Source organism: Pyrgilauda ruficollis, unplaced genomic scaffold (assembly GCF_017590135.1).
Source record: "Pyrgilauda ruficollis isolate IOZ18807 unplaced genomic scaffold, ASM1759013v1 scaffold31, whole genome shotgun sequence".
Classification (NCBI taxonomy): Eukaryota; Metazoa; Chordata; class Aves; order Passeriformes; family Passeridae; genus Pyrgilauda; species Pyrgilauda ruficollis.
In genome coordinates this window covers 6,818,936-6,846,098 of record NW_024524489.1, presented here as the reverse complement: position 1 = coordinate 6,846,098, position 27,163 = coordinate 6,818,936, and the positions used below count along the sequence as shown (strand labels likewise).

Below are 27,163 nucleotides of genomic sequence, written 5' to 3'. Positions count from 1 at the left end.
TCACAGAGAGAAGGGGGGAAAAATGATATGCTGCATTGTCCAAAATGAAATTGGAAAATGATAGATACAGATTATCATCTATTAATTTATAGGGAAGCAAGTACTTTCATTCTCTTATATCTAAGTAATATACTGAAAAGAATAAAAGAGATATACAAATCGTTTACAAACCAGACTTTAAAGTAATGTTCTTTTCAAGGAGCTAGATACTCCTTCAGGAAAAAGTAAGATAAAGTCTTCCCTGCCCAAATCAAATATTTTTTAAAAGGTACAATACTTTGGACTAGATTTCTCCTCTGCTGAGCTCAATGCAGTTATTCAAAGTGAATTGGGTCAATTACAAAAAAAACACACTTGTTCCTCTTGATGCAATGGAATATTTCACAGCTAGTGCAAATCACCATAGCTTCTCTGAAACCAGTGTGCTCCAACATTAACTAAGCTCTGTTTCCATTTTAATTACCAGATGAAAACCTAAAATCATAGCCATAGATAGAAAGAAGTGCATGAGTAAGTAATGAACATTACTGTGAGTACTACTATGAGTAGGCCAATTAAAGGAGTCCCATATTCCTAATGTAACTCTAGAAGCCATACAGCTGCTGCACAAACCCAAAAAATAGATGAGAAGAACAAACAAAGTTAAGCAAACATCTACCAAAAGTTCCAAAGTTCTCTACACAGCTGTCAGAGTAAATAATTTTCTTTAGGCTGCCCTTGTTTTCCTTTCCATGTGGAACCAGCTTACCTCCTGTTCCCTGGGACAAAATCAGAGTCTGTGTGAAGCTGTAACCACTCAGACCTGCCAGCAATATTAACAGAATCATGGAATGGCTTGGGTTGGAAGGGACCCTTATATAATCTAAACTTCAACCCCAAATTTTTGCTGTTTTTTTGCAGTAGCCATAACACACCCTGCCAAACCAAGGAGTCATTTTGGTTCCCATGGGATCAGACACAAAATCACTCCACAAACACAGTTTAGGTTGTTCTCTCTTCAAGGCAGGAACTTGTAAGCCACTGTGACTTTTCCTCCTGAGGACTTACCCAGGAGCTCCGTGTCCCACATCAGTGATGGATGAGGTGTTGGGATGCTCTCAATAACCTTTATCACCCCCGCCAAGCCCTCTGACTGAGAGTGAACAGTTTGTTTATGGGCAGTGCTGGTGACAGGAGCAACAACAAGTCCCCTCATTCAGTCAAATGGGTGAATTGAAGGATTAGTCTGTCATGGCAGCACAGGGTCTCATTTTTCTTCTGTGCTACGTGGGTCACCCCCTTCCCACAGCCTGAATTTGATCATTATTAATTCGTCAAGGCTGGCTATAGCATGGAAATGAAGAAATGGATTGCCAATTACAGTTATCTTCTCGCAGAACACCCCTTGAACCAGTCCTTTTCTGCTGTAGTGACAGCTCAGAAATAAACCAAAAGCGGCTCTATTGAGCAGAAGCCTGACCCAAAGTGTATTTTAAAGCAAAAGGTGACTTCCCCCTGCCCAAACCAGCTCTAGAGTGTAAATGGCTGACTTCTATCCTGCCTGCCTGGCAGGTACACAAAAAGCCCACTCACACTTGTTTTTGTAGTCACCTTGTTAATATGTACTGAATTTCTGACTTGACACTCTTCAACAAGAAGGTGCACATTTGTTTCTGTGAACCTCACCCTGAATAAACCTGAAGGGGAGTTTAATATGTATACAATTACTGCCAAGTAAACAAACCTAGCAATGATTCTGCTCTGCACAGAAGCTCTGGAAAGGATTTGAACTTTCTTCCCAACAGTACTCACAGAAAAGCAAATTCTGACTCTTGCCGCATTTCCTCTGCAATAAGCCTTATGTGTTCTTACTAGCTGTGTAATATTTCATCCATACAAGGAACTAACTTAAACTGAATAATCAGATTCTGATAGATTAACTAAACAGGAAACAATTCCACAACAACCTGATATTTTATGAATAATTACTAATATGGAATTTGAGAAATAATACCGCAGCCCTGGCAATGCATGCATGCAATTCGTTTAATTCATTGATCCAATCACCAGCAAGTTACTTGAGTTGCATAAATTCAAAGTGTGTGTATAAATCTAACTTTTTATTACCCCAGGAATTACTAGTTAAAAAGAAAATCCCTTTTCCTACCAAAAAAAAAAAAAAAAAATTCAGAGCATTGTAATAGATGATTCCTTCCATTGTTGTAATTCACAGTACTTTACACTATTTTCTGGTGTATCACACTTTGAGACAGAAGACAGGTGAACGTTTTGCCAACATATGCAGCAAACAATAGCTTTAAATACATTCCCAAGAGAAAAAGGCACATCTAACTCTCTTCCAGGCCCAAGGCAGCCCTCCATTAACCCAGCTGCCAACACGATCTGCGGTGTGCAGAGCTGCAGAATACATCTTATAAACAGGATTTTGGCTTAGAAACAGGATTAGTCATTCACTACACAGAACCATTCAGCTCTGCTATTCTGCCTCAGTGGCAGTTGCCCTTTCCAATGATATATGGCAGCATCACAATTTAACCAAGATGCAGGAAAAAGGACAACACAGTGAATGACTCTCAGAGCTACAGATGCCTTTAGCTTGACTTTCAGGTACTTTGATGAGACTCAGAATAGCTGGTCTATTCTGTTGATCCTTTCTTTCATTTCAGGAGAAAGATATTTGCCCTTGCAGCAATGCATTTTTACCTTTCACAAGCTACCTAAGAGTCTCCATATTCTCACACACACTTCTTCCAAACTTCTTGGAGTGACCAAAGTTAAGAACGAGAGATGACTTTGGCAATGTAAATTTATATATATGTTGACTTTCTGTATTTGTATTGGAGTAGTATATAAGGGTCTCCAACACTGACTAGGACCATTACAATAGATATTGCATATATAAACAGTAAGAGATAATGTCTGCTATGGAGAATAAAAAATAAGACAAATAAGGCCCAGCATCACAATATTCTGTGTCCAGACCACACATAGACCCTTTGCATAAAAAAATTAAAGAATTAATGGGAAACAGAAGCTGTTTTCCTGAGGCATTTACTATCTAATGCAGTCACAGAAGTTCAGAAAAATACCAAAGGTCAACACCTTTGTGGTAAAACTATTTGATATATGTGACACTACAAATATTACTCCTACTGAACTTTAGTGTGTCAGGGCTTTTAAAAGCTCTGCAAGGACACACAAAGACTTGCACTACTTTTCTGTCCTCACAGAATGAGTTTTAAGCTGTGAGTGGGACCCAGCTGAATACACTCAGAGTCACAGGATATCTCAGGCTGAAAGGGAGCCACGAGGATTATTGAGCCAGACTGTCTGCTCCTTACAGGACTACCTAAAATTAAATCATGGGAACTAAGGGCATCGTGCTCATTAGGTTTCATGGCAGCTTCCTTCTCTTTACGTCTGTAAACTCCAGATGAAACAATTGCATGGTATTAAAAGGAATAGAAATTTTGCCAGTGGTGAGCTTTTTCGAGCTGCCAAAGTATACAGAACATGTGCTATAACTAAGATTACATGCAAGACTAGTTATGCCAGAGTGCACAGGTAAATGAAATCACTGCTAAGTGCTAAAATGTGGGAAGGCATGAAAAAGATATTATTATAATGACTATGTTTTCACACTACATCTAATAATGAATATGCTTAAAAGACACCCAAAACAACATGGTAGAATTCACTAATGGATTGGGCTCCAAGTTAAGTTTTAGAGACATCTCTTTCCTGGGGCAAGGGGCAAGATTACATCAAAGAAAATATTTGAATAGCAATAATTGGGCCTTTTACCAAGAAATATTTTATACTTCATGTATCATCTTAATGCAATGTCTCTAGGATGAGGTCCACATAGCTTTATTTTCTTACTTCAATTTATTTCTTAACAAATTAGCTTCAAAGAGCTTTAGCTTTTCCGGAGTGTAAAGGCACAGAACAAACACATCAGATTATCATGTTGACATCAGCCAAGAAAATTTAGAAAAGGGAATTAAGTGATTCTGTTGGTATACAACAATACAGAGTTTTAACTTTCATCATGGTAATTGAGACATTCCTAGCTCTTTGAATAGAAAACCACAAATATGAAAGTAAATAATATATGTGACCAGCTGAAGCCCTGTTTATATGTTCTGCAATATGCTTTCTGGATACCAGAGAACCTTTCCAGCTTATTTATGCTTTACAGGATAGTTACCTGACAAAAAAATAAAAATACAAAAAGTGAAAGGAAAAAAGGGAAAAGTGCCCAAAGCTCAACATGTTTTTGATGCCTTTGGAGATGTTCCTGGCTTTTCCTCAGCAGTCTGGAGATATCTATAGAGCTCACTGTTAAAGCAACTTGAGCCATGCTAGTAGCTTCAAGAGGGAAAAGACTATGAAATAAAGGCAAGGGAGCACACAATTGTTTGTTGCAGAGTAGAAACCAGGCAGTGAGGCTAAAGAGGATGGGCAGCTGCAAGGTTGAAAGCTGTGATAATATAATAATATATATCTAATATAAATATGGGTGAAATATAAATATAATTTTAAGAGGAAAAAGTAACTACATAGACTTCTATTTCTTCCTAAAGAAAACATGGAAAAGACTGAAAGAGATGCCATGAGGCAACTGACTATCTATCAACAGTCTAAGCTTTCAAAGGGAAATTTTTAAGGACATTCACTGAATGTCATTTTCATGAAGGACAGGATTTGTCCTCTAGTGTTCAGGAGAAATGCTGCACATTGGACCAGTCAGCAAGACCTTCAGAATAGATAAAATTCTAGATACTCAAACTACATTATCCATAAAAAGCTAATTTCCATTGAAAAAGAGAGCTTATTAAGTCTCTCATCTGGAATCAAGTTAGGGCTTCTCCTTGCTAAATACATTACATGAATGTTAATTTTAGACTGCTGAGAGCTCATCAATTTACACTTCCCTGTAATAATTTTTTAGTATTTAAATTATGGGAAGACACCAATTAGTATCACGGACACCACACTATCTGAAATAAGAACACTGTTAAATAATGCATGCAACAAATTTTTATACAAGTAGTAATTAGATTTCTAGGATTACTTGAATATTATAATAGTAATTTCATAGCTGTTACCATTACTTTTAATAATAATCTATTTAGCTGGTGATCAGACCCAAAAAAAGTGTCAAAGAATGAGTTCTCATATATCTTCATTTTTGCAAACATATTACATTATACCAATTAATGAGCAAATAACAAAATGCAATTCACTCCCAATGAGTTACAAAAAAGGTCTTTTAAAACAACACAGCGTCAAAAAAGTTGATGTGGTCTAAATTGAGGGATGAGGAGCTGCTGATCAAATTTAAAAATCAGTTTAGTTATGAAAATATTCTTAATAGGAACTTTTCTTCTGTGACATACCAGACTGGGATTTTTTTTATCACAAAGAATTTATATGATAATATCCATTTTTCTGGAGAAACTCAACTGACATCACAATATCCAAATTCTGATGATCACATAAACATCAAACCTTTTTAATGGTGACAGGAACTCAAAGCACCAGACAGAAGATAAATACAAAACTACTTCATAATTACTTATTACACACTGGCGTATATGGCTCTGAAAAAATTTACAGCTAACTCCTTCCTTGAAAAGATGACAGTGCAACCCCTGTTAGAACTGCTCATTAAAGAAACATCTATTCTAGAAATGAAATGCCAACAGAAAAATGAGGAAAGAAACAGATGAGAAAGATGGAAATAGATGGCCTCAACCTTTAACCCTGTGTCAGGAATTTATTCTGCCTTTGAAAACATTTGGTTTAGTCTTCTGACTCAGATTTTACAAGGGCTTTCACAGTCCTTCAGTAGAACACCTGTTGGTTAATCCCTTGTTATAATCTACCTTGGATCACGTCATGGGGAGAAGAGCTGATGGATATGCTCCCAGCCCTCTGTGGCAGGATGAATCACTCTTTGGACTCTGAGCAGGACAGACTGGGGCTCAGGACAGTGGTGACACAAGCTGGCACAAGACCAAAGGACCTCTTCCCCAAATCTAAAGCAGACCAGAGGAGCTGTGCTCCCTCCCTGCACCTCCCTTAAGAACAGATTATATGTTTCTATTTCCTATACACACAGCCAATTTACTTTTTTCTTTTCAGATTTCCCTTTAGCAACACATAGCAAAAAAAAACCAAAAACCCATGCAATGTTTTGCCAGGACCAGGCCAAAAGCTCCAGGTAAGCCTCAGCGGCCTGATTCTACAGCAGCAAGATTTACTTCAATGTAATAACAATGTTTAAAATGTGGTGAAACTGTGCATTTCCACCACCTAAACCACCACAGGCATTCTGCACTTTCGTGGCATTTGGTCTTTTTTCTCTCTCTGTTTTTAAAAATAATGCAAGTATAAGTTCATAAGGAAACTAAGAGCTGCCTTTATATTTCTTCTCAGAAAGGATAGAGGACATAATTTTCATGAAATCAAGCTAAGGTACACCATACAGCTATAGTGATGTAGAGGCAGAAATACACACCAATTGGAATTCAGAGTTTGATCTTTCTCCCTCCACTTTATTTCTTCTGTTTTCCCCTCTCCCTTCAGTTTAAAATAACATTTAAATACTACTTTTTGTTGTCAAAGAGCACCTCATGTTGCCAACACAAATATTTCAGAACAAAGCCCAACCCTGTATTACTGTAAAGTAACAGTAAGGAGGTAACACATAGGTGTGCATAGACCATAACATCTTCAATTCCCTCCATATGTACCCTATCCCACAATTATCCCTCAAAATACTTGTGACAAACATGAAAAATCCTGTTTCCTTACATCCATCCATCCAAGGCAAAACCTTATTCTAATGTTGTGGCTTGGAAAGTTTGTAGCACCATATCCAACATCCTTGTTCACTTTGCAGGCTGCAAACACCACCATTTGTGGAGAGCTTCTTAATGAGGTGCTCTTCCAGAAAATCTACTAAAGAAAGCAGCATTTCCCCCCCCCCAATCCCCTTTTCTGGAGGTACCTTGGACATAATAAGACAGTAATTAAGGGGAAACTAGATATGTAAATGGTGATCTAGTGGTATAACAGGAAAATCTGACGCACTATAGCCTAAAATAGCACTTTGTACGCTCTGAACTATAGATTTGTCTATAGATTTTTTTCATCCCTTTTTGCAATTTTTTTCCCAAGCAGATAGCAAAATTGTTTTAAAAAGGAGAAAGAGACAAAAATGTAAGAAAACCCCTGAAAATCAAACTGGTCTGGCTTATGTTTGTGTACTACTAAACAGCTGTTAATGATGTCTTGGAGCTTGATACTCCAATAACTCCCTAATGCCACGGGAGGGATGTAAATCCTCAGTCCTCCTCCCAAAAGAATTTTATTTGGGAAACTTCATGCTCTAGGTATAAACGAAAACACTTATTGCAATGGAAGAGAGTAACCCAGAGATCCATGGGGATATAAACCTTCACAACCTTTGCTTTCTTAGACTGATTAGCAGTTCTTAAGCTTATTAAAGGTGACAGGGATCTCTTAGGAAAATATATTAGGGATTTGGGATCTCATAGGGAATTTTTTTTTCTCAGCGTGCCTGTGGGCAGACTCTTACTTGTTTTTTAGTCCTTACAAATATTTAGCATTGGTTGCTTCCTATGTCATTTTTCAAAGATTAAATCCCTCATTTGAATCAAACTTCTAAATCAAAGATCCTTTGTGAGTGGATTTGTTGCCAGCACTCTCTAAACACATGAAAATCAAAGTTTTGCCTGCTGGCACTGTGCAGCAGCCAAATGGCCTTCTCAAGGCTGTAACTTGTTCAAACTGAAATATCCACAGCGTGATGGGTGGAGAAGGAGCACCAGGAAATTGTTTGGGTAGGAGGGAAGACTTTTCCTCTATCCAACACTCTTCCCATGGAAAGCAATCTGCCCTTTGCCAAGACCTCAGGAAAAGCCTTGCTCGCTTGTTTCTTCCCAGCTCTCTTTTTATGGGAGTAAAAGAGTGCTCTGCAGTGATGAAAACAAGAATGGACTGCTCCCCACAGAAGTGTGAACACTCTGTCCTGATGATGAGAGCGCAGGTGAGCAATTTACACACCTACAGGAGCCTGGAGCAGAACTCCATCCGGATTCTCAAACTGGATATACTCAGCCAACCTCTAGCAAATTTCTGTACTTCAATTTGTAGGAGAAATTGCATCATCAGCCAGGGGTTTCTGAAGGGAAATAATTTATTTGTATGGATCCAAGATGAGGAAACAGCAAGCGTGTTCCTTCCATACTGCTTTACTGGGACAGTCCAGTGTCACGTGCACAGCACAGATACCCTAATCAGCTTGGCCACCAGGAATGAGGCTGACCCACTTTTTCATCTGGACACTGCCTTTATCTAAAGGAATATGCATGGATAAAGGGGAAAACCCCAACAAAACTAAAAAGATTAAAGCATAGTTTTGTGAGGTTTCTGCGTACTTTACATTGCAAACACGTCACCACCCACAGTGTAATTTTAGCAATGCAACAGCTATCAAACATTCTTGAAAACACTGACACCTAAAGCCAAATGCAAGGCTGCCTGTTTAGGTATTACCCTCATGCAGTGCATCTGAAAGTCTGGAAAGAAGGGAAGTACTACTTTAACTGAGAATAAAAAAACATATTTTAAAATGTAAACAGTACAATCAAGTAAAGGCTGTATTCTCTCCCCCCACTCCAAAAAAAAAGAACCCAAAAAAACAAAAAGCAGCTTCAGAAAACCAGAGCATTTTAGCCCAAACACATTTTAATTTATTTCCAACAGTGAAAACAGCAAACAATTACAGAAAAAGCAGCTGCTGCAGTGTATAATGTTTCAGCAATGCCACAGCTACCTTCAAGAAAAGCACTGAAAACTTCACATAAACTCACTATTCCTATCAGAGATCCTTTCCAACTTTCTCTGCTGGCTTCAGGGAACCATATTTCTCACCTGCTGAGACTTTTCTATTAACTAGGCCAATTCTAAAGTAAAGTGAACTATTACTCCTTGTACCTCCCACTTACTGGTAATTTCCATATACTTACATCATATCTGGCTTGATTTTCTAAAATAAATGTATCAAACAAAACCAAATGTAAACAAAAGTATGTATATCAAACAAAAATATATCTCTGGAAAAGGTCAAGATTTAAACCAATGAATCAAGGACTAAAATGCAAAGCTTGCCTCCAAGTTCAAAAGGGTGACCAAAACTGAGAACTGAGGCAAAGCTTTATCTGAAACCAGATTTCTATTCAGCCAATTCTAGTGCTCGTGGAAATGGCATTTGCATGCTCTTCTGCAAAATGGAAATGCAGTTCAAGTAGAAGGGAATACAGCACGCAAATTGAACTAGATTTTACCTTCTGAAGCCTATTTCAGATGTACAATCATAAAAAAAAATTAATAAGAGGTCCTTAAAATAGAAGGAACAAGCCTAAATATTCCTGCCATCATTTCTCCTCTCCTGAATCTGAATTATCTAATTAGTCAAAGCTCAAGTTATCTTATCTATAAATCACTATATGTTATGACTTATATCATACTTCATTGTTACATGATAATGGCTGTTTTTTAATTTATTTATTGCTGTATAGCATAAAATCATTGAATAGATTGGGGTGGAAGGGACCTTAAAGATCATCTGGTTCCAATCCCCCCGGGACATGTTCCACTAGATCAAGTTGCTCAAAGTTCCATCCAGCCTGGCCTTCAACAGTTCAAGACATGGAGCATCCTCATGTTTCTTTAAAACTCCCTTATTTTAAAAACTTTAAATCATATAAGTAATCAAACCTGCAATCATTTATTGGATCTACATGTAAAAAAATCAGCATAGGTTATTGTCTAAGGAAAAAAAAAATCCCTTTGTAGTTTGCATGTTTTCTCAAATTTCTCAATTTTTTTTAAAATATTTAACTACTTGGTTTTTTCCTCCTTCAAATATCATGCTCACTTCCTTCACAATGCCAACCAAAAGCCAGTTAACTATTAGTGATGGATTACCTTATGATTGCAACAAAGCAAGGGACTTACAATAACCATTTCCTTCCAGTTCCTTCAGGCAATGTAAATTTGCATGTAAATTAATAAACTAAAATGGTGGAAACAAAACTCAAGGGAACTAAGATAATTTCCTGTTACTCCAGCAAGCTGGCTTGGCTTTTTTAATTTTTTTTGGCCAGTCTTGGACATCATGGCATCTTTCTTTCTTTCCCTCTGGATGGAAAATTTTGCCAGACCCCTATTTTTCCCCTGTTGAAATAACAGCAGCGTGTTTAAGAGTCACTGCAGAAGCGCAATCAGAGTTGCAGGTCTTAGCTCACAGGCTCTAAGGGTTATGCTAAGGGCTGCACAACAGTATCCCACTTCCCAGCACACCAGCATCCAGACACAGCCAAAGGCTTTGGGTCTCTGTTACTTAACACAGTATAAATATATTGGTGAGATAAAATGACTGACGAGACATCTGACAAGAAATATCGCTGTTTGAAATACCAATAATAGGGAAAAATGAATAAGTGACATCAAAGGTGTGTCTTACCATAAATTCCGGTTGAAATACAGGGAAAGGCCTGTAAAACATATGAAAGGAAAAAAAAAAGATCAGTGGGAATTCTGTTTACTTTTTATCAAAACCAAGAGTGTTTTTAAATGCCCGTTTTTCAACACCCAGAGATTATATGTTACAGCATTCATGGATACAGCAGTCAAATCACAGGCATTCTCATGTCATTATATGAAACATATTCCATATGTTTTCCTTGCTGCCACATTAATAAAACTTCATTCTTTTTCACATCTTGAGCTGCAAGCAACATTTGAACACAGACTCATTCTTAAAAGTGCCTTTTGAGCTAAAATTTGATGCTACGAGCTAAAAAAGAACACCATAAGCTACTACAGTAGCAAAAAAAAAAAAAAAAAAAAAAAAGTGATATCATCTGGGTAGAGTTAGACAATGTTTTTTCATCAGTAAAATAAGCTTGGCCTGCTTAGACTATGTTATGCCTCTTTGCCATGCCCTCATTCACTATAATCTCCTTTTTTTGATTCAGTTCTTGACATCAGTTCTTTTGGACATGGTTTATGGTGTGACCCAACACAGCAGCAAGCCAAAGGTTTGCAAACTGGTACAGGGAGAGGAACTGGAAGATGCTGGTGAAAAGAAAGAGTACATTTTTGGGGCTGCCTGGACACCAAAGAATATACATCATGCAACAAGAAATATTACAAACACTGTGCCAGGAAGAACAATAATTTACATTCCTGCTAGCTGTATGTGTTGTCTTGAGATTTGCATTTCTATGAGCCAGAGTCAGTTTTCCACCAGGAAAAAACAAAGCTGACGTTTCACGAGAAAGGCAATTTACTTTGTGTTCAGCTGATATGTGATATCGCCTTTGCCTCCCACCTCTGGACTGACAGCAGACACAGCTCAAAGGTATGAGAGCACCTGGGACCCAAAGTCTCAAATATCCACCCTGAGGCTCCCTCCAGATCCCCCAGCAATGAGTCATCATACAAAAGAAAGAAATTCTTCTTTACTTAATCACACAGGAAAACATTATTCAAAGCTAATGCTTGCTTTATATTTAACCAGGGAATTAATTAGGGAATGGTGATTAAGAAAGGTCTAATGGAAAGAATACATCCTCCCCTCCCCTCTGAAAATACTTAACTAAAATAAAGTGGAGGAGAATTATAGTCTCATTCCTTCTCATAGCCACTACAACTTACATCCTGAAAAGTACTTAGCTTTGTAGTTTGTACCCAATAAATCACAAGAATCAGCTCTTTAAAGAAATGAAGAATAGAGTAGAAAAAAGAAAAACCAACCACCACACGGTTACAGAGCTCAGGCTGAAGTGGCAACAGATACTTCAACAATCAGAGGGAAGCATAAAGGACAATTTTGTTCAGTTTAGAAAAATATCTTAAAATTCACCACTGTTGCAGTTTCCACATGTTAAGAGATAATTGCTCCAAACAAGTGTTTTGTTTTCTATTCTTTGCAGAATTTGAAAAACAGCATGGGCCTTAGACACTCATTTGCCTCAGAAAAGGAGTAACAGATTATTCATGGTTCCTTCTCTTACTGGCCCCACAACCAGGTAAGGGGAAAGAGTCCTGCAGCACCTGCAGAACTCCATCAATCCTGTGGCTCCTTGGGCAGCACCCCACATGGTGCCTTTGGGACACAGCTCCACTACTAACTTCAGACCCCACATGTGTGACAAAGCCACCCACCTGGGGGACCTTGGGCTGGAGTGGCTCTGCAGCCCTCTGGCAGCAAAGAGCAGCAGCTCCCCCCAGGTCACTGCAGGTTCCTCACTGCTGCAAAGCAAAGGGCATTGGGCTGACACGGCTCTGAGCAAGATCACAGATCTTTAAGGTTCTAAAAGACCTCTAAGACCAAGCCCAGCCCTTAAATGAACCTATTTAAAGCCATGACAGGGACCTTGAAGGGGTCTACAAGACTGGCTGCTGCACTGTGGGACAGGCTCAGCACACAGTGCCAACATCTGGCACCACAGCTGTGTATTGGGATGCTAGACCCAAGCACCTCAGGGCTCCAGGGGAACAAGCCTCCTTCTCATCTTTGCTTAGAGAGAGAAGAGGAGAACTGCATTTTCAGCTCTGCATGGCAGCCACTTGTCAAACTTGTTCATCTCCATTCACAGAACATGTTCTGAGGCTGCTCAGCAATCTCTGGCTGGCAATTTGTGTGTTCTGTGTGTTTCTGAACACTTTAAAAATTACTGTGTAGGCACAATCATTACCTTGCTTTCAGTTTCTGTCATGCAGCTGAAACAGATCTGGAATGGAGTTACAAGACTGTATAAAATCCCATCAAGTTCCTTTGGAATATGGGTCTGTGCCATAACTCAGATGAGCTCTGCCCTCTCCCTCATTCAGAGATGATCACAGCACATAACCAGCAGATGTAATTTCGTAAAATGTGACAGTGCTTTTATTCATTCAAGAAAGACCCATGCCTGAGATCACATATCAGCCGTGTTTCCTCTTGGCTCCTAGGGAGACAATTTAGTCTAGATGCCAGGTTGAAATTACTGGCAGAGCAGTAATGGAGAATTCACAGCATGGATATCAACATACTACAATATTTGGCTTATGGACAGAAGATTTTAAGGTTTCTAACCTTTTCTGTGCCTAATTAATAACAGCTTAATTATGTATCTGATTTCAATTAAAAAAATCCATTTCACAGTAGGTAACATTCATTCCTATTTCCACAATAAAAACATTTATCATCTTAATTTGTTGATGGTAACCACTATTTAATTATGAACTTTTAATTTATTTGCTACCAAAATAGCGTATTGCTTTATTTGGGGACTAACAAGAAATGCTACCCTGATAGCACTCAAAACAGACACAACTCTGAAGTTAAACATAAGTAATAAAGGCAGAAGCTTCCTACTACTACTGTGCTTTCGCAATCATCTAGAGAAAGAGGCCAAATTAAATCAGGTCTGTGAATACTGTAAGACTGAAATTGATTTAATTCCTGTAGGAGAGAAATGTGGGCTCTCAGCCTCTGGTTCTTTTTAATCCAATGTGTCTTTACCAAGGCTACAGCAGCAGCGCTAATTAGGATGAAATGTAATGCAGCTTTATGAGGAACATTTACAGCAGTCACCATGAGGAGGCCAAGTTGGACTCTAAGACATTTCAGTAAGGAGCACCTGGGTATTTAAATACTTAAGGGCTTATCTACATCAAGGGGTTCTAGTTCACACTGAGCTGCAATGTATTAATGGTTATACATTAGATGAATACAATTACTAAGTCTACATGACCAGATGCCTCCTACTGCAGCCACAGCTCTTAACTGCTTACACAGAGCAAGGACTTTCTCCAAATTAAGTGCTCAGCATTCTGAACTGGTCTCCCAGTGTCATTTCTGCCACAACCAAGCCATATGCAAGGTAAGCACTTTTCTTCCAGCACGTAACACAGCAGACAAAAATAACATCAAAGACAAACCCTTCTCTGATTTCACTGTATCATCTTATGAAGAGGATTAATTCTCCTGTTTGACAGACATTCCTTCATGAACCTTGCATTACTGTTCATCAGCCTAAGCTCCTAAAAAGCTTGTGCACCTTAGATGCTTTCCAAAATAACATGCTCTATGAAAACACTGAACTTCAAAAAACACAATAAAACTATAAACTTCAGGGACTGTTGTACACCTTTTGCTGCACAAACTATTGACATAGGTACATACTATTCACCTATGTGAACTATTCACATAGTTCACATAAGTATCTATACACATATTTAAGATCAGTAACATCAAATACTCAAGTCAAGTTTTGCTGTTGTTACTAGGTCAAACTTATAAACCAAATGATTTTATAAACCACTAACTATAATACTATCCTTTTGCCTTTTAAAAATCCTTCTACTACTATATGGAAGAAAAATAAATTAAAATCTTATGCTATTTTTCAGCCTCTCTCCTGAAATTATTTCTCTTTTGGTTGTAATTCTGAACCATAATTTAGCAAACAACAGATTTTGGAAGCAACTATCATTCAAAGAAAATTCTCTATTCATAAATAGAGAATTCCAACATAACTCCCTGTCCTGAAAGTGAAGGAAAAAAAAAGGAATAATTGAATATGATAATATTTAAGCTGAGTTTTCATTACAGACAATACTATAATGTTTGTTATGTCTTTAAAAATAAAAAAGCAATTATCAGCTCAAAAATAACCAGTGTCTTGAACACAGCATGTCACATGCAAGCCTTCAGGCATTTGGACAAGCTCCCTCATTCACACACTGGAAGGTTCTCTTCGCCAGAGTCAAACACTGGGCACCCAAGTGCCAAAAACACTGGAGAGAATTTTTTTGGTGGAAACGTAAACATTCAGCTATTTCAAAGCCTAAAAGATGACATATCAGGTTCTTAAAGGCTGCTGACAGATAACAAAGTGCTGGTCAAGCAACTACAGCTGAAGCTTGGATTCAGACCCAACGTGAAATATCCTTTCTGTATTGTGGTTTAAGACTCTTCCAAAGAGGAACAAGTTTAGAAAATTATACGCAGGAATAATCAAATTTAAGATAAAAATCCAGCAGCTGTGTGGCAAAAGAGTGTGTGGTGAACCTGTCACAAAGCTACTGACAACTGATTGAAGTACTACTATTCAGTTAAAAACTTGCAACAAGTGCATAGAGAAATTGAACACAACCCAGAAAACAAACATCTGTCAGGTTTCCAGAGGACCTCCACAAGTTTCCCCTCCATGCTGCTCCCACTACTTTAGGTAAGTATTTACCACAAAGGTTGAGGTCTTTAAGTTTGTTTGTTTACACAAGAGAGCAGTTACTGAGAGAGGCCACTTAAGAGGTTAAAATGGCAAAAAGAGTATCTTTAAAATCTTCTGACCAAACTAAACAGATCAGGTGGCTGCAGGGGAGGATCATCCTTTGATGACCTGTTTGCTGTGTGACAATATTCTTATTGTTAAATTATGTGTCTCAGTTCACACAATGAATGACAATTTTTTTTTTTTTACTGAAGTAATCAAAAACTTCAACCAAATGACATTCATTCAACAATGAGTATGATAAAAAAATATAGAGGAGTGACCACTAAGAATTATAAATTCTTTTTAGCATCTGTGTATTCTAACTTTACATGAATTCAAGATAGACTTTTGAAGACATTGCAACCAGATGCTACAATGACCTACACGAGACAGTAGAGCACTGTAATATGGAATTGAATTAAGATGGTTCACTACTTGAGGAATCTCACTGATATTTTTTTTTTTAATTTTTCAAATTTAGAATTTTTCAGTAATTAAAAGTAATAGCTCAATTAACTGCTGGGATAAAAGCCTGGACTGAAATTGAGTCAAAGAATCTGATTTCTCCACATACGAACTCGGTTGTGGGGTGAGATTTGCCTGTTTTATCCCCTAAACTATTTGGATATTTGCAGTTAAAGTGAAAAACTTGTGGGGGAACTACAAATTAACAGTTTGGCACATATTTTAAAAATCATCATGCGTTTATATTTAGAAACACTGAGACACGAAACCCGACTGCTCAAAGCAGGGCCACCTAAAGCTGTCACCCAGGACCAGCAAAGGCTGGAATATCTTCAATGATGGAGACCCTACGATGCCTGTGGGCAACCTCTTCTGCTGTTTGACCAACCAGAGAGTAAGTCAGTCAAATTTTGTGTTTAAACACGGGCCCTCCCAGCTCTCTGCTGTCTGAGCACTCCCCAGGGTGCTTTGTTCCCCAAAATCTGAGTCACTAATGAAGATCTTTAATAGTACTGGCTGCACAGGCAGCCCCTGGGGTACATGACTGGGGACTGGCTCCAGCTAGACCTTGTGCCACAGACCACTACCCTGTAAATCCCAGCAACTCAGCTAATTTTTAGTCCAGCTTTTGTACAGTAAAAAAAAAATAAGACAGAAATAATTCAGCTTATAAGACAGCATTTGCCTAGGATGTTTAGAAGCCGTTGCAGTTGAAATACCAATTAAAGCAGCAAAAATGCAGATGATAATGAAAGAATAAAATATCAAATGCAAATTTAGAACAGATTTATTTAATTTTTTCTTTCTATACCATCCTGTGCCAAAGCAGGCTTGAAATGAATGACAAACTGATTTTGAACCACATCTGTGATGTGCTTTCAGCCCCAGCAGAGAACAGTTATGAGTTTCCTTCATGCTGAAGAGCAAGAAATTAAAAATCATTCTTCCTTTTCCAAGAACAGAAAGGAACATTCAACTAGGTGCCCCATATTACAGCAGCCTCATGGTGCTACAGAACACAGAGCAGTTTCTAGGTTTGCCTCTAGAGTCTCCGAACTCTGTGTCCAATTACTTTGAGAAGAAGAGCTTGAAGATGCAAATTCCTTCACAGGAACAATGTAGATACAGCCCTTATCACTTTTTTTTTTTTTTTAATGAAGGTTATGGACTATTTTCTGAAGTCTAGTAATATTATTTAATCATATTAACTTAAAAAACATCTATTGTATTAAGGGATTCCATTCCTTCAGCCTGACAGGGCACCTGCACAGCAGGCTTTAGGCATGTCTTCCCCACTGACATATTTCTACTCACAAGATCCTGTAGTATCCACAGACCTCATGTTATGTGCGTATTGCTAAGAGGAAAGCTGGGATTCAGTTTCATCTCTGCCTGCCCATTTCCAGGCTGGACTTCTGGCCTGAGGTTTTCTCTACAGTTAATAAAGAGGGTAATTTGACCTGTTTTAGGTCAAATGAATGGCTCTCATGGGGAACTGTTGACTACAGAGCGAAGCTAGATACCCAAGCTAAATTTAGGTGAAACAGATCCTTCCCTCAGGGAAGGAACAGGAAATCATATGCACTCACCAGAAAGATTCAGGAACTCTCTCTTCTGAGTCCTCACCACAGGAATATTATTCCATTGATTCAATTTAAAATTACTTTTAATGAAAAATGTTGAGCCAGATTTCTCCAGCTTCATGAGACAAGCAGGGACTTCCAAGGCCAGCAAATCCCCTCTGTTTCTCCAAAGAGTCAATTAAGAATTACACAGAACCCTCAGTTTTGTGCATTGGTTTCGTATCCAGGAGCAGAGCTGTGAGAATCAGATGTGCCAGACGCAGTGCAGGCTCCAGGTAGCCCAGGGAGATTTCTATCCCAGGAAATGCCAGTGCTGAGCCATACATGGTGCTCAGCAGACAGTGGCATTGCAAGCCTGGCCCAAGCCCACACGGGTTGGTAGGAGAGGACACACCTAATGCAGCATCAGCATTTCCAGCGTCCATGTCATTACTTGCTAGCAACTTCATAGTGAGCACAATTTTAGTGTCTAGGTCCCTCATTCAAATCAATTTGTGCCACATCTACAGATCAATAGTACCTTTACATTTATAATATTTTCAAATGAATAGAAAAAGGAATAAGAAACCACAAGACTATATATTTATATAAAAGCTTTAGAAAGGAGATACTCAGCAACAAAAGTATTTACTGACAACAGCAACAACTACTTCATCCTTAAGACTAGGTTAGCCTGTTCTTACTGCTTCATCTAAACCAACATACTCAAGGAAATACCACTGCACCTTTACTGTGGTTTGAGTCACATCTGAGCCAACCTTGCAAGAAAAAGTTATTAAATGATATTAACATAGTAGTGAGATCATACTCTGACAACCAAGAATAATGAGATAAATTAAGGGGAGATGGATATTGAGGCTTTCCTCTAAATGTCTTTAATTTTGAAGGTTTTAGACATACCGGCTTCTGAACCTCAGTGTAATTTTAGTTTTTTACTATTTGCAATACTCATAGCTTCCATTTATATAAAGTAATATGTAATTTTAATGCAGGTCTAATAGTTTCAACTGCCATTGACACAGATTATAAAATGAAAAAGGGAGAATACCTTGTTGAGTGAGATGCTATTTTATATCATTCCTACCACCCCAACCACTGCAATACAGTGGGTTAATGCCACAATTGGATTCCAATCTTGTCAACACATCAAAGATCCTCCCAGGTGAAGAGGAGCAGGGCTATGCAATTGATCTCCCCTAACCTGTAACGTCTGTGTCACTCTGGTCCAGGGTGAGCGACTGCAATGCATGTTTCTTTGGAGAGAGGTAAGAGAGATGCCTTGAAGAAGTACACGATGATGAAAGGTATGAGACAGGCACAGACCTTGGAAAATGTCAAGGGAGATCACAGTCAAAACTGCCTACTTTATCCAGAATAAATAACAGCAGTTGTGGATTATGCGACTGCAATCTGTGGAGGAGGTCTGGTGACATAAATCACAGTAAAGACAACTTGAGACTCTTTTTAAAGACTAAGGAGGTTATTCATATTTTTAGCTTACATTCTCCTGTCCCCAGGCACAATCCCTACAGGTATTTCTGTGGCCATTGTGAGTTCCCCCAGTGCAGTTTTTACCCTCCCTATTTATTATCTGCTGTCACCCCTACAGTATTGTTTTTTCCTTTCCATCCTTCTGCACACTCCTCCCCGATCACGGATTGCCGCCATCCGCCCTGCTCCACATTCACTGCTTCCATTATCACTTCCCTTGCAGCTGGGGCACATCTGCTCTCAGATCCACTTTACAATTTTTCCTGAGGCTTTGCCTTGCTCTCAGCATTGCTGGAATGCCTGTGCAAGGAAAGCAGCAGCTACAGGAATCTCGCCACCATCTGCGGCTTGATTCAGAGCCATTGCAGGCAGCAAGAAACCCTCAGGTTCAACTGCAATTCAAATCCTATTACCACTGGTTTTGCTCTTTCAAACTGCTGTTGAATGACACAAATAAACAAGTTAAACTGCACCAGTATTACCAAAAAGAGCTCAGCAACTCTGGATACCTCATTTCTGGCACACTGGGTTTGGTTCAGAGAGCAGAAAACAACACACTCACTGCCTGAAAGAAGGTTCTGGAAAAATCAGTGGCAATGTCTTCAACAGGACACCCAGAAAATGAGGAGTCCTGAAGAGAGGCCAATCCAGGTTTGCAGGTTCTGGCACATTTCCTCATTCTGAGTAACCCCAACAGTGTTTCTTACCAAGTTGAATGAATCTGCATAACACTTTCCCTGGCATCAGTAAATGTGTCGAGATTTGTCGCAATAAAACTTCAATGTCAATGCAAAAAAGGCCGTCACACATATGGGAAAAGTAGAAAGAAAAAACCCCAAAACTGAAAAAATATGTCTATTTTCTCTAAATTCCTTCAGCTTTCATTCTCTTACAGACATATACTCCTCCTCTCAAGAGGCATTTCTGCAAAAAATACAAGATTAACAATTTTAAATGGAACTGTGACTTTAATTTTCTATGTCCTCCTGTTTAATATAATGATCTAGACAGGTTTTTTTATTGAATTCAAGTAACATAATGACTTGTCAAATTCTTCCTGCTTTCAAATATTCTGTATGGAAATAACTGGTATGTATATTTTTAAAATGGCAAAAACAGCAGAAGTGAGTAACAGGCGTAAAGATTTTTGTCTCTTTATAAATACATATTTCCCAAATGAAGAAAACTGCACAGTGCAATCAAAATGAAACACAAAAATATAGCTATCACTTTGATTTCCCTTTATTTTCTGGTTGAGTTACCCCCAGATGCCTTTTTCATTAAAAAGAAGAAAAAAAAAAAAAAAGGCATATTGAAATCTCTGTGCTGTTGCTTTCCTTTTTTTTTTTTTTTTAAGGAAAGACAGACATGAAAAGGTCTAAACCAGAGACACATTATTATTCAAGAAATGTTATAAGGAATAACCACTTGCATTACTAATATTTATCATTCATGCAAACTATTTAGCATGAGAGACATTTATATATATATATATATATCTTCAGCTATGTGTATGTCAAAAAATACTAGCTCTGGAGAACAAATATAGCATACAGAAAAGGGGAAAAACCAACAAAAAACCAGCCAATACCAAAAAAATCCCAAAGCAGGGAGGAAAATGAAGGAAATTAAGAACTTTTACCTGAGGATAATAAAGGTTTAGCATGGTTAGATGGGTTTACAGTTCCTTGTTTCCAAATACCTTGAAGAGAATTAAGAATTAACTGCAAGGTTCCATACCATGTGCCATGGTAAAGACTGTATAAAAGCAAAGGGGGAAATGTTGGTAGAGTACTAAAGCCCCAGATCTTTTTGCTGTCTTTTCTCCAAGCACCCATTGATTTCAGTGAGTGTTCTTCACATGTAGTGACTCCACAATGGGGCAATAATTGCTTTTTTCAGACTGATTTGAAGGAATTAACGTGCTTAAATTTCCATTTGTGCTCTTGGGATTTGTATGGCCAACACTACTTGTTATTCTTCCAGAGTCTGTTCCCCTGGTTCGTCTGCTTTTAAGGCCTACTCCAACAGAAAGCTTCTGTCTTGCATTTAACCACAGTTATGAAATTCATAACTAAACAGTACTTTAAACCATATTGTTTAATCTTATGACTTTTCCTCTGACAAGTGTGAAAACGTGTGCAATATGACAGAAGGTTTGCTATAGTAATTGCATGTTGTGATTGAATGAGAGAGTAACAACCACGGAAATAACTGTCTTGCTGAAATTATTGCAGAAGGTAAGTTGCTCCTGTACAGTTTTAACTCATGCACCATCTGTTTCCACAGTCCTTTAAATGTTTCTTCAACTAGTTAAGGGATTTGATTGTTGTTCCTATAGGCATTGCCACATTTTCTCTGACCTTTTGCACACTGTACCTTGGAAAGTGTACAAATCTCTCCATCCCTTTCTGTCCTTCCTCCCCTCAAACCCTACTCACTGGGACTCATTTATCCACTGCCCACATCTGACAGACCTCCCACTCTTGTTTTCTAAATTCTTCCCACATTAGCTAGCAAAGAGGAGATTACATATGGGCAAAATGCATGGGTCCCTTTGTGTATCCAGTAGATGGAGACACAGTGTTTATTTCCCTAAAAGTTGACATTATTAAACATCAGTTCAAGAATCAAGTAATATTCAAAAATTATTATTATAGTCAAGAATTACCTAGCTGTGAAAACAGAAATATATCTAAATAATAATCACACTGTAGAGTTGAATTACAATGCTAAATCATTTGCAATATAGCACTAAGTAACACTGCATTAAACTTAACAGTTTATCAAGACAAATTCTATATTAAAAAAAAAACAAACAGCTGAAGTTAAAATGAAAATTAACAACAAACAAAATCTCTTCATCTAAAGCATTTTCCCCTTTACACATCAGCAAAGCTCTACAACAAGAGCTTATACAACAAAACTGTTATTGTAATGGTGTACACAGTGACATTATGTTACAACAGTAATGTAGTTACAGCCACCTTGTAGTTACAACAACTGAGGTTCCTTCAACTCAAACCTCAAGGTGAACAAAAAAAAAATAGGGGATATCAGATGAAACCAGTGTGTTGCAAATTAAAAATGAATAAAAGGGGATTCTTCTTCACATAAAACAGTGAATGCCACAGAAATGAGAAAAGCTTATGGGAGTTGAAAATCAATAATATGAATTCACATAAGAAAAAAAAGCCAATGAGCAATTTAAAGCATGGAGATAAAAGCTGTGGATCAAAAAGTCCTTAAGTGATGAAAAACCAGGACTAGGGAAGTGTTCTGACAACTGCCATTACATGTTACCCCATCCCTTCATTCCCCACTGAGCATCAGCTTTTGGCCAAAGCAAAGGCAGGGCACCAAGACACTTTGCATTTGGGCTGACCCAGCGTGGCCCTTCACATGCTCCTCAGCAAACTTTCTGCATAACTATCAAGAAAATTACGAACAAACAGGGAAAAGGCACAGTTTTGGGCGGTTGTTGTAAGCTAAAATCTCTGTGATTTTAGAATTGCATCAGAACAGCAATTGCCAAAATGGCAAATGACTGCAAGCCTCCTCTGACCTGACCAAGACAGGATTTTGGAGAGCAAGTCTTCCATCTCATTTTCCTCTGCAGATGTCCTTTAGAGCAAAGGACATCTTTGTATGTAAGCACGTAAAGCTACTGGGGGAGTTTATTGCATGATGTGTTCTTGCTTCTCTGTGGCACGAACAAGAAATGTGCATCACACTGGCTAGAGGAAATCATAAAAGGGACTACAGAGCCTCCTCATCCTTGCTGGATTTGCTGCAGCCACCAGGCAGCATTCTGACCTCCCTTGTGAAGCCACTCTCCCTCTGGTCTCCTTGGTTTCTTCCCAATGTGCTGCTGTAGGAGGCTTTAGGAAATACTTAATCACTGCACAATTAACAGCTCTCTGAATCCAAAACATAGAACATTATATTGCCTTATATTTATGACAAAAGAAGATGTGTTTTATGCTCACCTTTCATAAACATATTGAATACAACAATGTTAATAATATTTAAAATATTGGACAAAACTCTACTTCTGCTATATCTTATACTTTTTGGTAACTCACTGTTCCATCTGAGAGCAGCATCCTCATTACAGAGCCCCCTAAGAAACATACCATCCCCAGCAACATCTTAAGAGTTGAGCATCTGATTTGCCTTTCCAGACAGAACTGTTTTCAAGAAGTCATCCAAAATCACTTTCAGATAATTTCTCCCCAAAGAGTTACAACTAATTAAGAGTCCATGCACGGGTTAGTCATTTACACGATTCCATTGTGGATTCTGCCATTTTTATCTGAAGTCTCTGAAGTTTATATATAATGTCAGTCATTCTGAGTCATCAGTAAATTACAATCCTCTATACTGCTCTGCTGGAAACACTGTTAAATATATGGAGCAAAACTGCTCCTGACACCACTCCCCCTAATACTGCTGTTAACCTCTTCCATTGAGAGAACAGCTCATTTGCTCATTTCTCATTTGCTAAGTGATTTTTAATCCGTAACTTCCAAAGGCTATAGATTTCTCCATCCCATGAATTTTTTTTCAATAAACAACACTGCTTATTTTCTCAAAAATACCCAGCAAGGAGGGAGGCTGCCCCTGCAACACAAGCCTTCATGGTATAGTTGGTGACGGAAAAAAAGTAGGAGACTCTCTCTAGAGTGTCCAGACAAGACAGCCAAGATTTCATCCTTAGCTCAGTTAAGGGGGCACACACTGCCCATGACAGATGGGTAGAGCTGGGCAAAAATAGCAATTCTAAGTGCAAGCATAAACAAACAGAACACAGGGAGCCCAATACATGTGACTTTTCAGCCAAGTCTTGAGCTGTTCTAATAATAAACCAGGGAAATAGCTTGAACATTACATGTTTACATATTGAGCAGTGGACCCTGACCTTTCTCAGTCCATACACCACAAGCAATGTCAGCCCTTGCATTCCCTGGCACATGGAGCACTGTGACAGCAACTCTGGCTTCAGCTCGCTTGAGTGAGCTGTGACCACAAGACAAAGAACACTGGTAAAGGTTTTGGGTTTTCTTCTCCTTAAAAAATTATTTTATTTTACAGATGTTGTGACAGTAAATTCTCCAGATAAAAACAGTGGCAGATTGACTAATGATAAATCAAAATACTGTGGTTTTAGCTGTACATGGAATACATTTGGGATTATTTGGCTGGTAGTACTATAAGTGTAGCACAAAGCCTTCTCATTACTCACCCTCAAAATATTTCTTCAAACCTAGTGTCTAAAAAACATGACAAATGTTAAGTTGATGTTTCACTTTGTCTAATCCTAACAGGTAACACTTCCTCTTCAGTGGGGTCCTTAAACAGCCACCTTAAATACACCAGCAATATAAAAGCATAAGCTATGACTGATTTGGTCACTTCAGCTGCTGGGATCAGTCCAGGCAACCCACAAATTCTTTATGAACTAAAAAGCAGAAAATTAAAATACACAGATTAAGCTAAACCAACTTTAATACACTTCAGGATTTTGGCTACCACTTCACCTATAATTAACATTGGCAATAATATATTTTACCATATTAGAACCAGTATGGCCATAAGTCTAGCATTATGGTATGGAATAAAAAGTGGCCAATCCCATAATGTGACTCAGAGAAAATTTGTATGTGATCTGGCAAAAATTGTAGTCTTTTCTCCTCAAGCCCTGAAAGTTTCCAGAGGATAATGGCTATGCCATCACTCAGGACAGTGAAGGACACCTGCAGTGGATTTCTGTGTACAGAAAAGCCTTGTCTGAGACCTGGAAGGAAAACTGTGTGATGATGAAGGATGGAAGGGGAAAGACAATGAGGATACGAGTTTTACTCTAAGAGCACCTGTAAGATCAAAGAGTTTCAGAGAGCACTTGCCTGAAGCTGCAGACACTGTAAAGCATGAATTTATCAGTATAAGGATTTTAACGCAGGAACTCCAAGGACATACAAGTAGCAAACCTAGCTCATTAAATCTTAATGCTTCTTTCTCACAAAACAATTTTTGTCACCACATGTAGCTGCGTGGATAAATAAGAGCAGGGGAGAGAAAATAAATATGAGGGTGGTGAGGCCCTGGCACAGGTTGCCCAGAGAAGCTGTGGGTGCCCCATCCCTGGAAGTGTTTAAGGCCAGACTGGACAGGGCTTGGAGCAACCTGGGATAATGTAAGGTGTCCTTGACCACAACAGGGAGCTTGGAACAAGATGATTTTTGAGGTCTCTTTGAACCCAAACCATTCTGTAATTCTATGATTTTCCTGATTGTTTTACTTTAATTCTCAGGAAGTGAAGAATACTTTTTCTCAATATTATCTCTAATTTCCAAATGCACTTTAACAATGGACTAGTTCAAGTTATAGTGCAATATCAATGTTTTTCTATTGCGTAATAATTCACTTCATAAAGGGCTGGAAGGTCCATTCTTTTGTATTTCATGCCAAAAAAATTACATTTTCCTATGTTGTTCCTAATTATTAGATACAAAAGGAGACTGGCAAATAAATAAATAAAAAAAAAATTTAAAAAGAGGAACAACAAAAAAAAAAAGCTGTTAAGCACTATCCTTCACCACAACCTAGATTCTACATTTCACAGTGAAATCCACACTGTCTTAATCCTGAGTCTAGGCTAATAATTATTATGAGAAACAGCATAAATTGATCAAGCTTTGTCATCAGAAATTAGAATAAGGCAACTCTTTGCCTTTTAAAAAAAAATGAAAACGACAACAACCTGTTGTTGTACTAGTCAGGAAGGGAAAGTACCCATATGTGATAGAGACTGGCAGTATATTTTACAGTCTGTGCTCAGAGTCTAGTGCTGAAAGGCAATACAGCACTCAGAGGGGGACCCCACATCCTTCTACAATGGAACAGGCTGTAGGATCAACAACAAAATGCCTGGAGATGTAGTAGGATAGCATTCCCAAATATATTTTGCTAATATTGAGGCTGCTCTGTTGAAGCCTCGTGTTCAAGTTTTGCAATATTGGCTTTTGTGTAGTAGAAAAAGTGATCTCCTCCAATAAAAACAATAGGACCACATATTGTTCTCTGTAATTGTCCCTGCTGTGGGGGTGAAGCCAATCCTGTCACACAATGGACTGTCAGTGGCTGCATCTAATGTGGTCTACTCCCTTTATGGTATCACTGAAACCTTTTACTGGATCTGCCTTTTTGTCAACACCTTTCACATAAATATGATTTTCAGTTTTCATCAGTATGTTCACTTCTCTCCCAATAGAGCAAAATTGAGGAGGAAACAAAGGTGGATTACACAAACTATGTGAACATCAGCTTCATGTAAGCTTTGTTCTACCTCAATCAAAATTTAAGGACAAACAGCTAATATTTTATTAAAACATCACAATAAAAAAACCAAACTGGGAATAGGAAACCCTATAGAAAGAGCATCAGCTCTTATACAGAAGCCATCACTTGAAATAATTCCAGCAGAGGTGTCTCAGACACCACTTATCTTATTTCAGCTCAGATAACTAAAGATCTGAATCTGACCCACACTGTAGTCCTTGGATAGGTCATTATCTCTCTCATTTCAAGAAAAACATATTCCTGATGCTATCACAACTGCAGCAATAGGCTTAGTTGAACCTACTCTAATCAAGGAGCCATTTTTCTGGTGAGATACTTCTCCATATTGAATGACTGGAGGGAAATGCCAACGTTTCTTTGCTAGTAATAGGCTTAGCTGAACCTACTCTAATCAAGGAGCCATTTTTCTGGTGAGATACTTCTCCATATTGAATGACTGGGGGGAAATGCCAACATTTCTTTGCTGGACTTGGCTGTGATAGAGTTAATTTTCTTCTTAGTAGTTAGAATATGGGGAAATGCCAACATTTCTTTGCTGGTCTTGGCTGTGATAGAGTTAATTTTCATCTTAGTAGCTAGAATACGCTTTGGATTTGTTCTGGAAACCCTGTTGACAACACAGGGATGTTTTAGTTATTGCTGGGCGGTTCTTACATAGAGCTAAGGCCTTTTGTGCTCCTCGCCCCACCAGAGAGAAGGGTGGGGGGTGCACAAGGAGTTGGGAGGGGACACAACCAGGACAGCTGACCCCAGCTGGCCAAAGGGATATTCCAGACCTATAAAGCTGCAGGAAGAAGGAGGATGGAGGGGACATTGGGAGTGATGATGTTTGCCTTTCCAAGTGACCATTATGTGCGATGGGGCCTGGCTTTCCTGGAGATGGCTGAACACCTGCCT

The 27,163-nt window shown here is 38.5% G+C and overlaps 1 protein-coding gene across 4 annotated transcripts in view; it reads right to left on the bottom strand.

Annotated features, from left to right (window-relative positions):
• Positions 1-27,163, bottom strand: part of MACROD2 (mono-ADP ribosylhydrolase 2) — an 842,730-nt gene that overhangs the window by 269,537 nt on the left and 546,030 nt on the right. For all 4 annotated transcript variants that reach the window (XM_041474169.1, XM_041474167.1, XM_041474166.1 and 1 more), the window contains exon 7: positions 10,562-10,592. In XM_041474169.1, the coding sequence (XP_041330103.1) occupies positions 10,562-10,592 (31 nt within the window). The remainder of the gene's footprint in view (positions 1-10,561; positions 10,593-27,163) is intronic.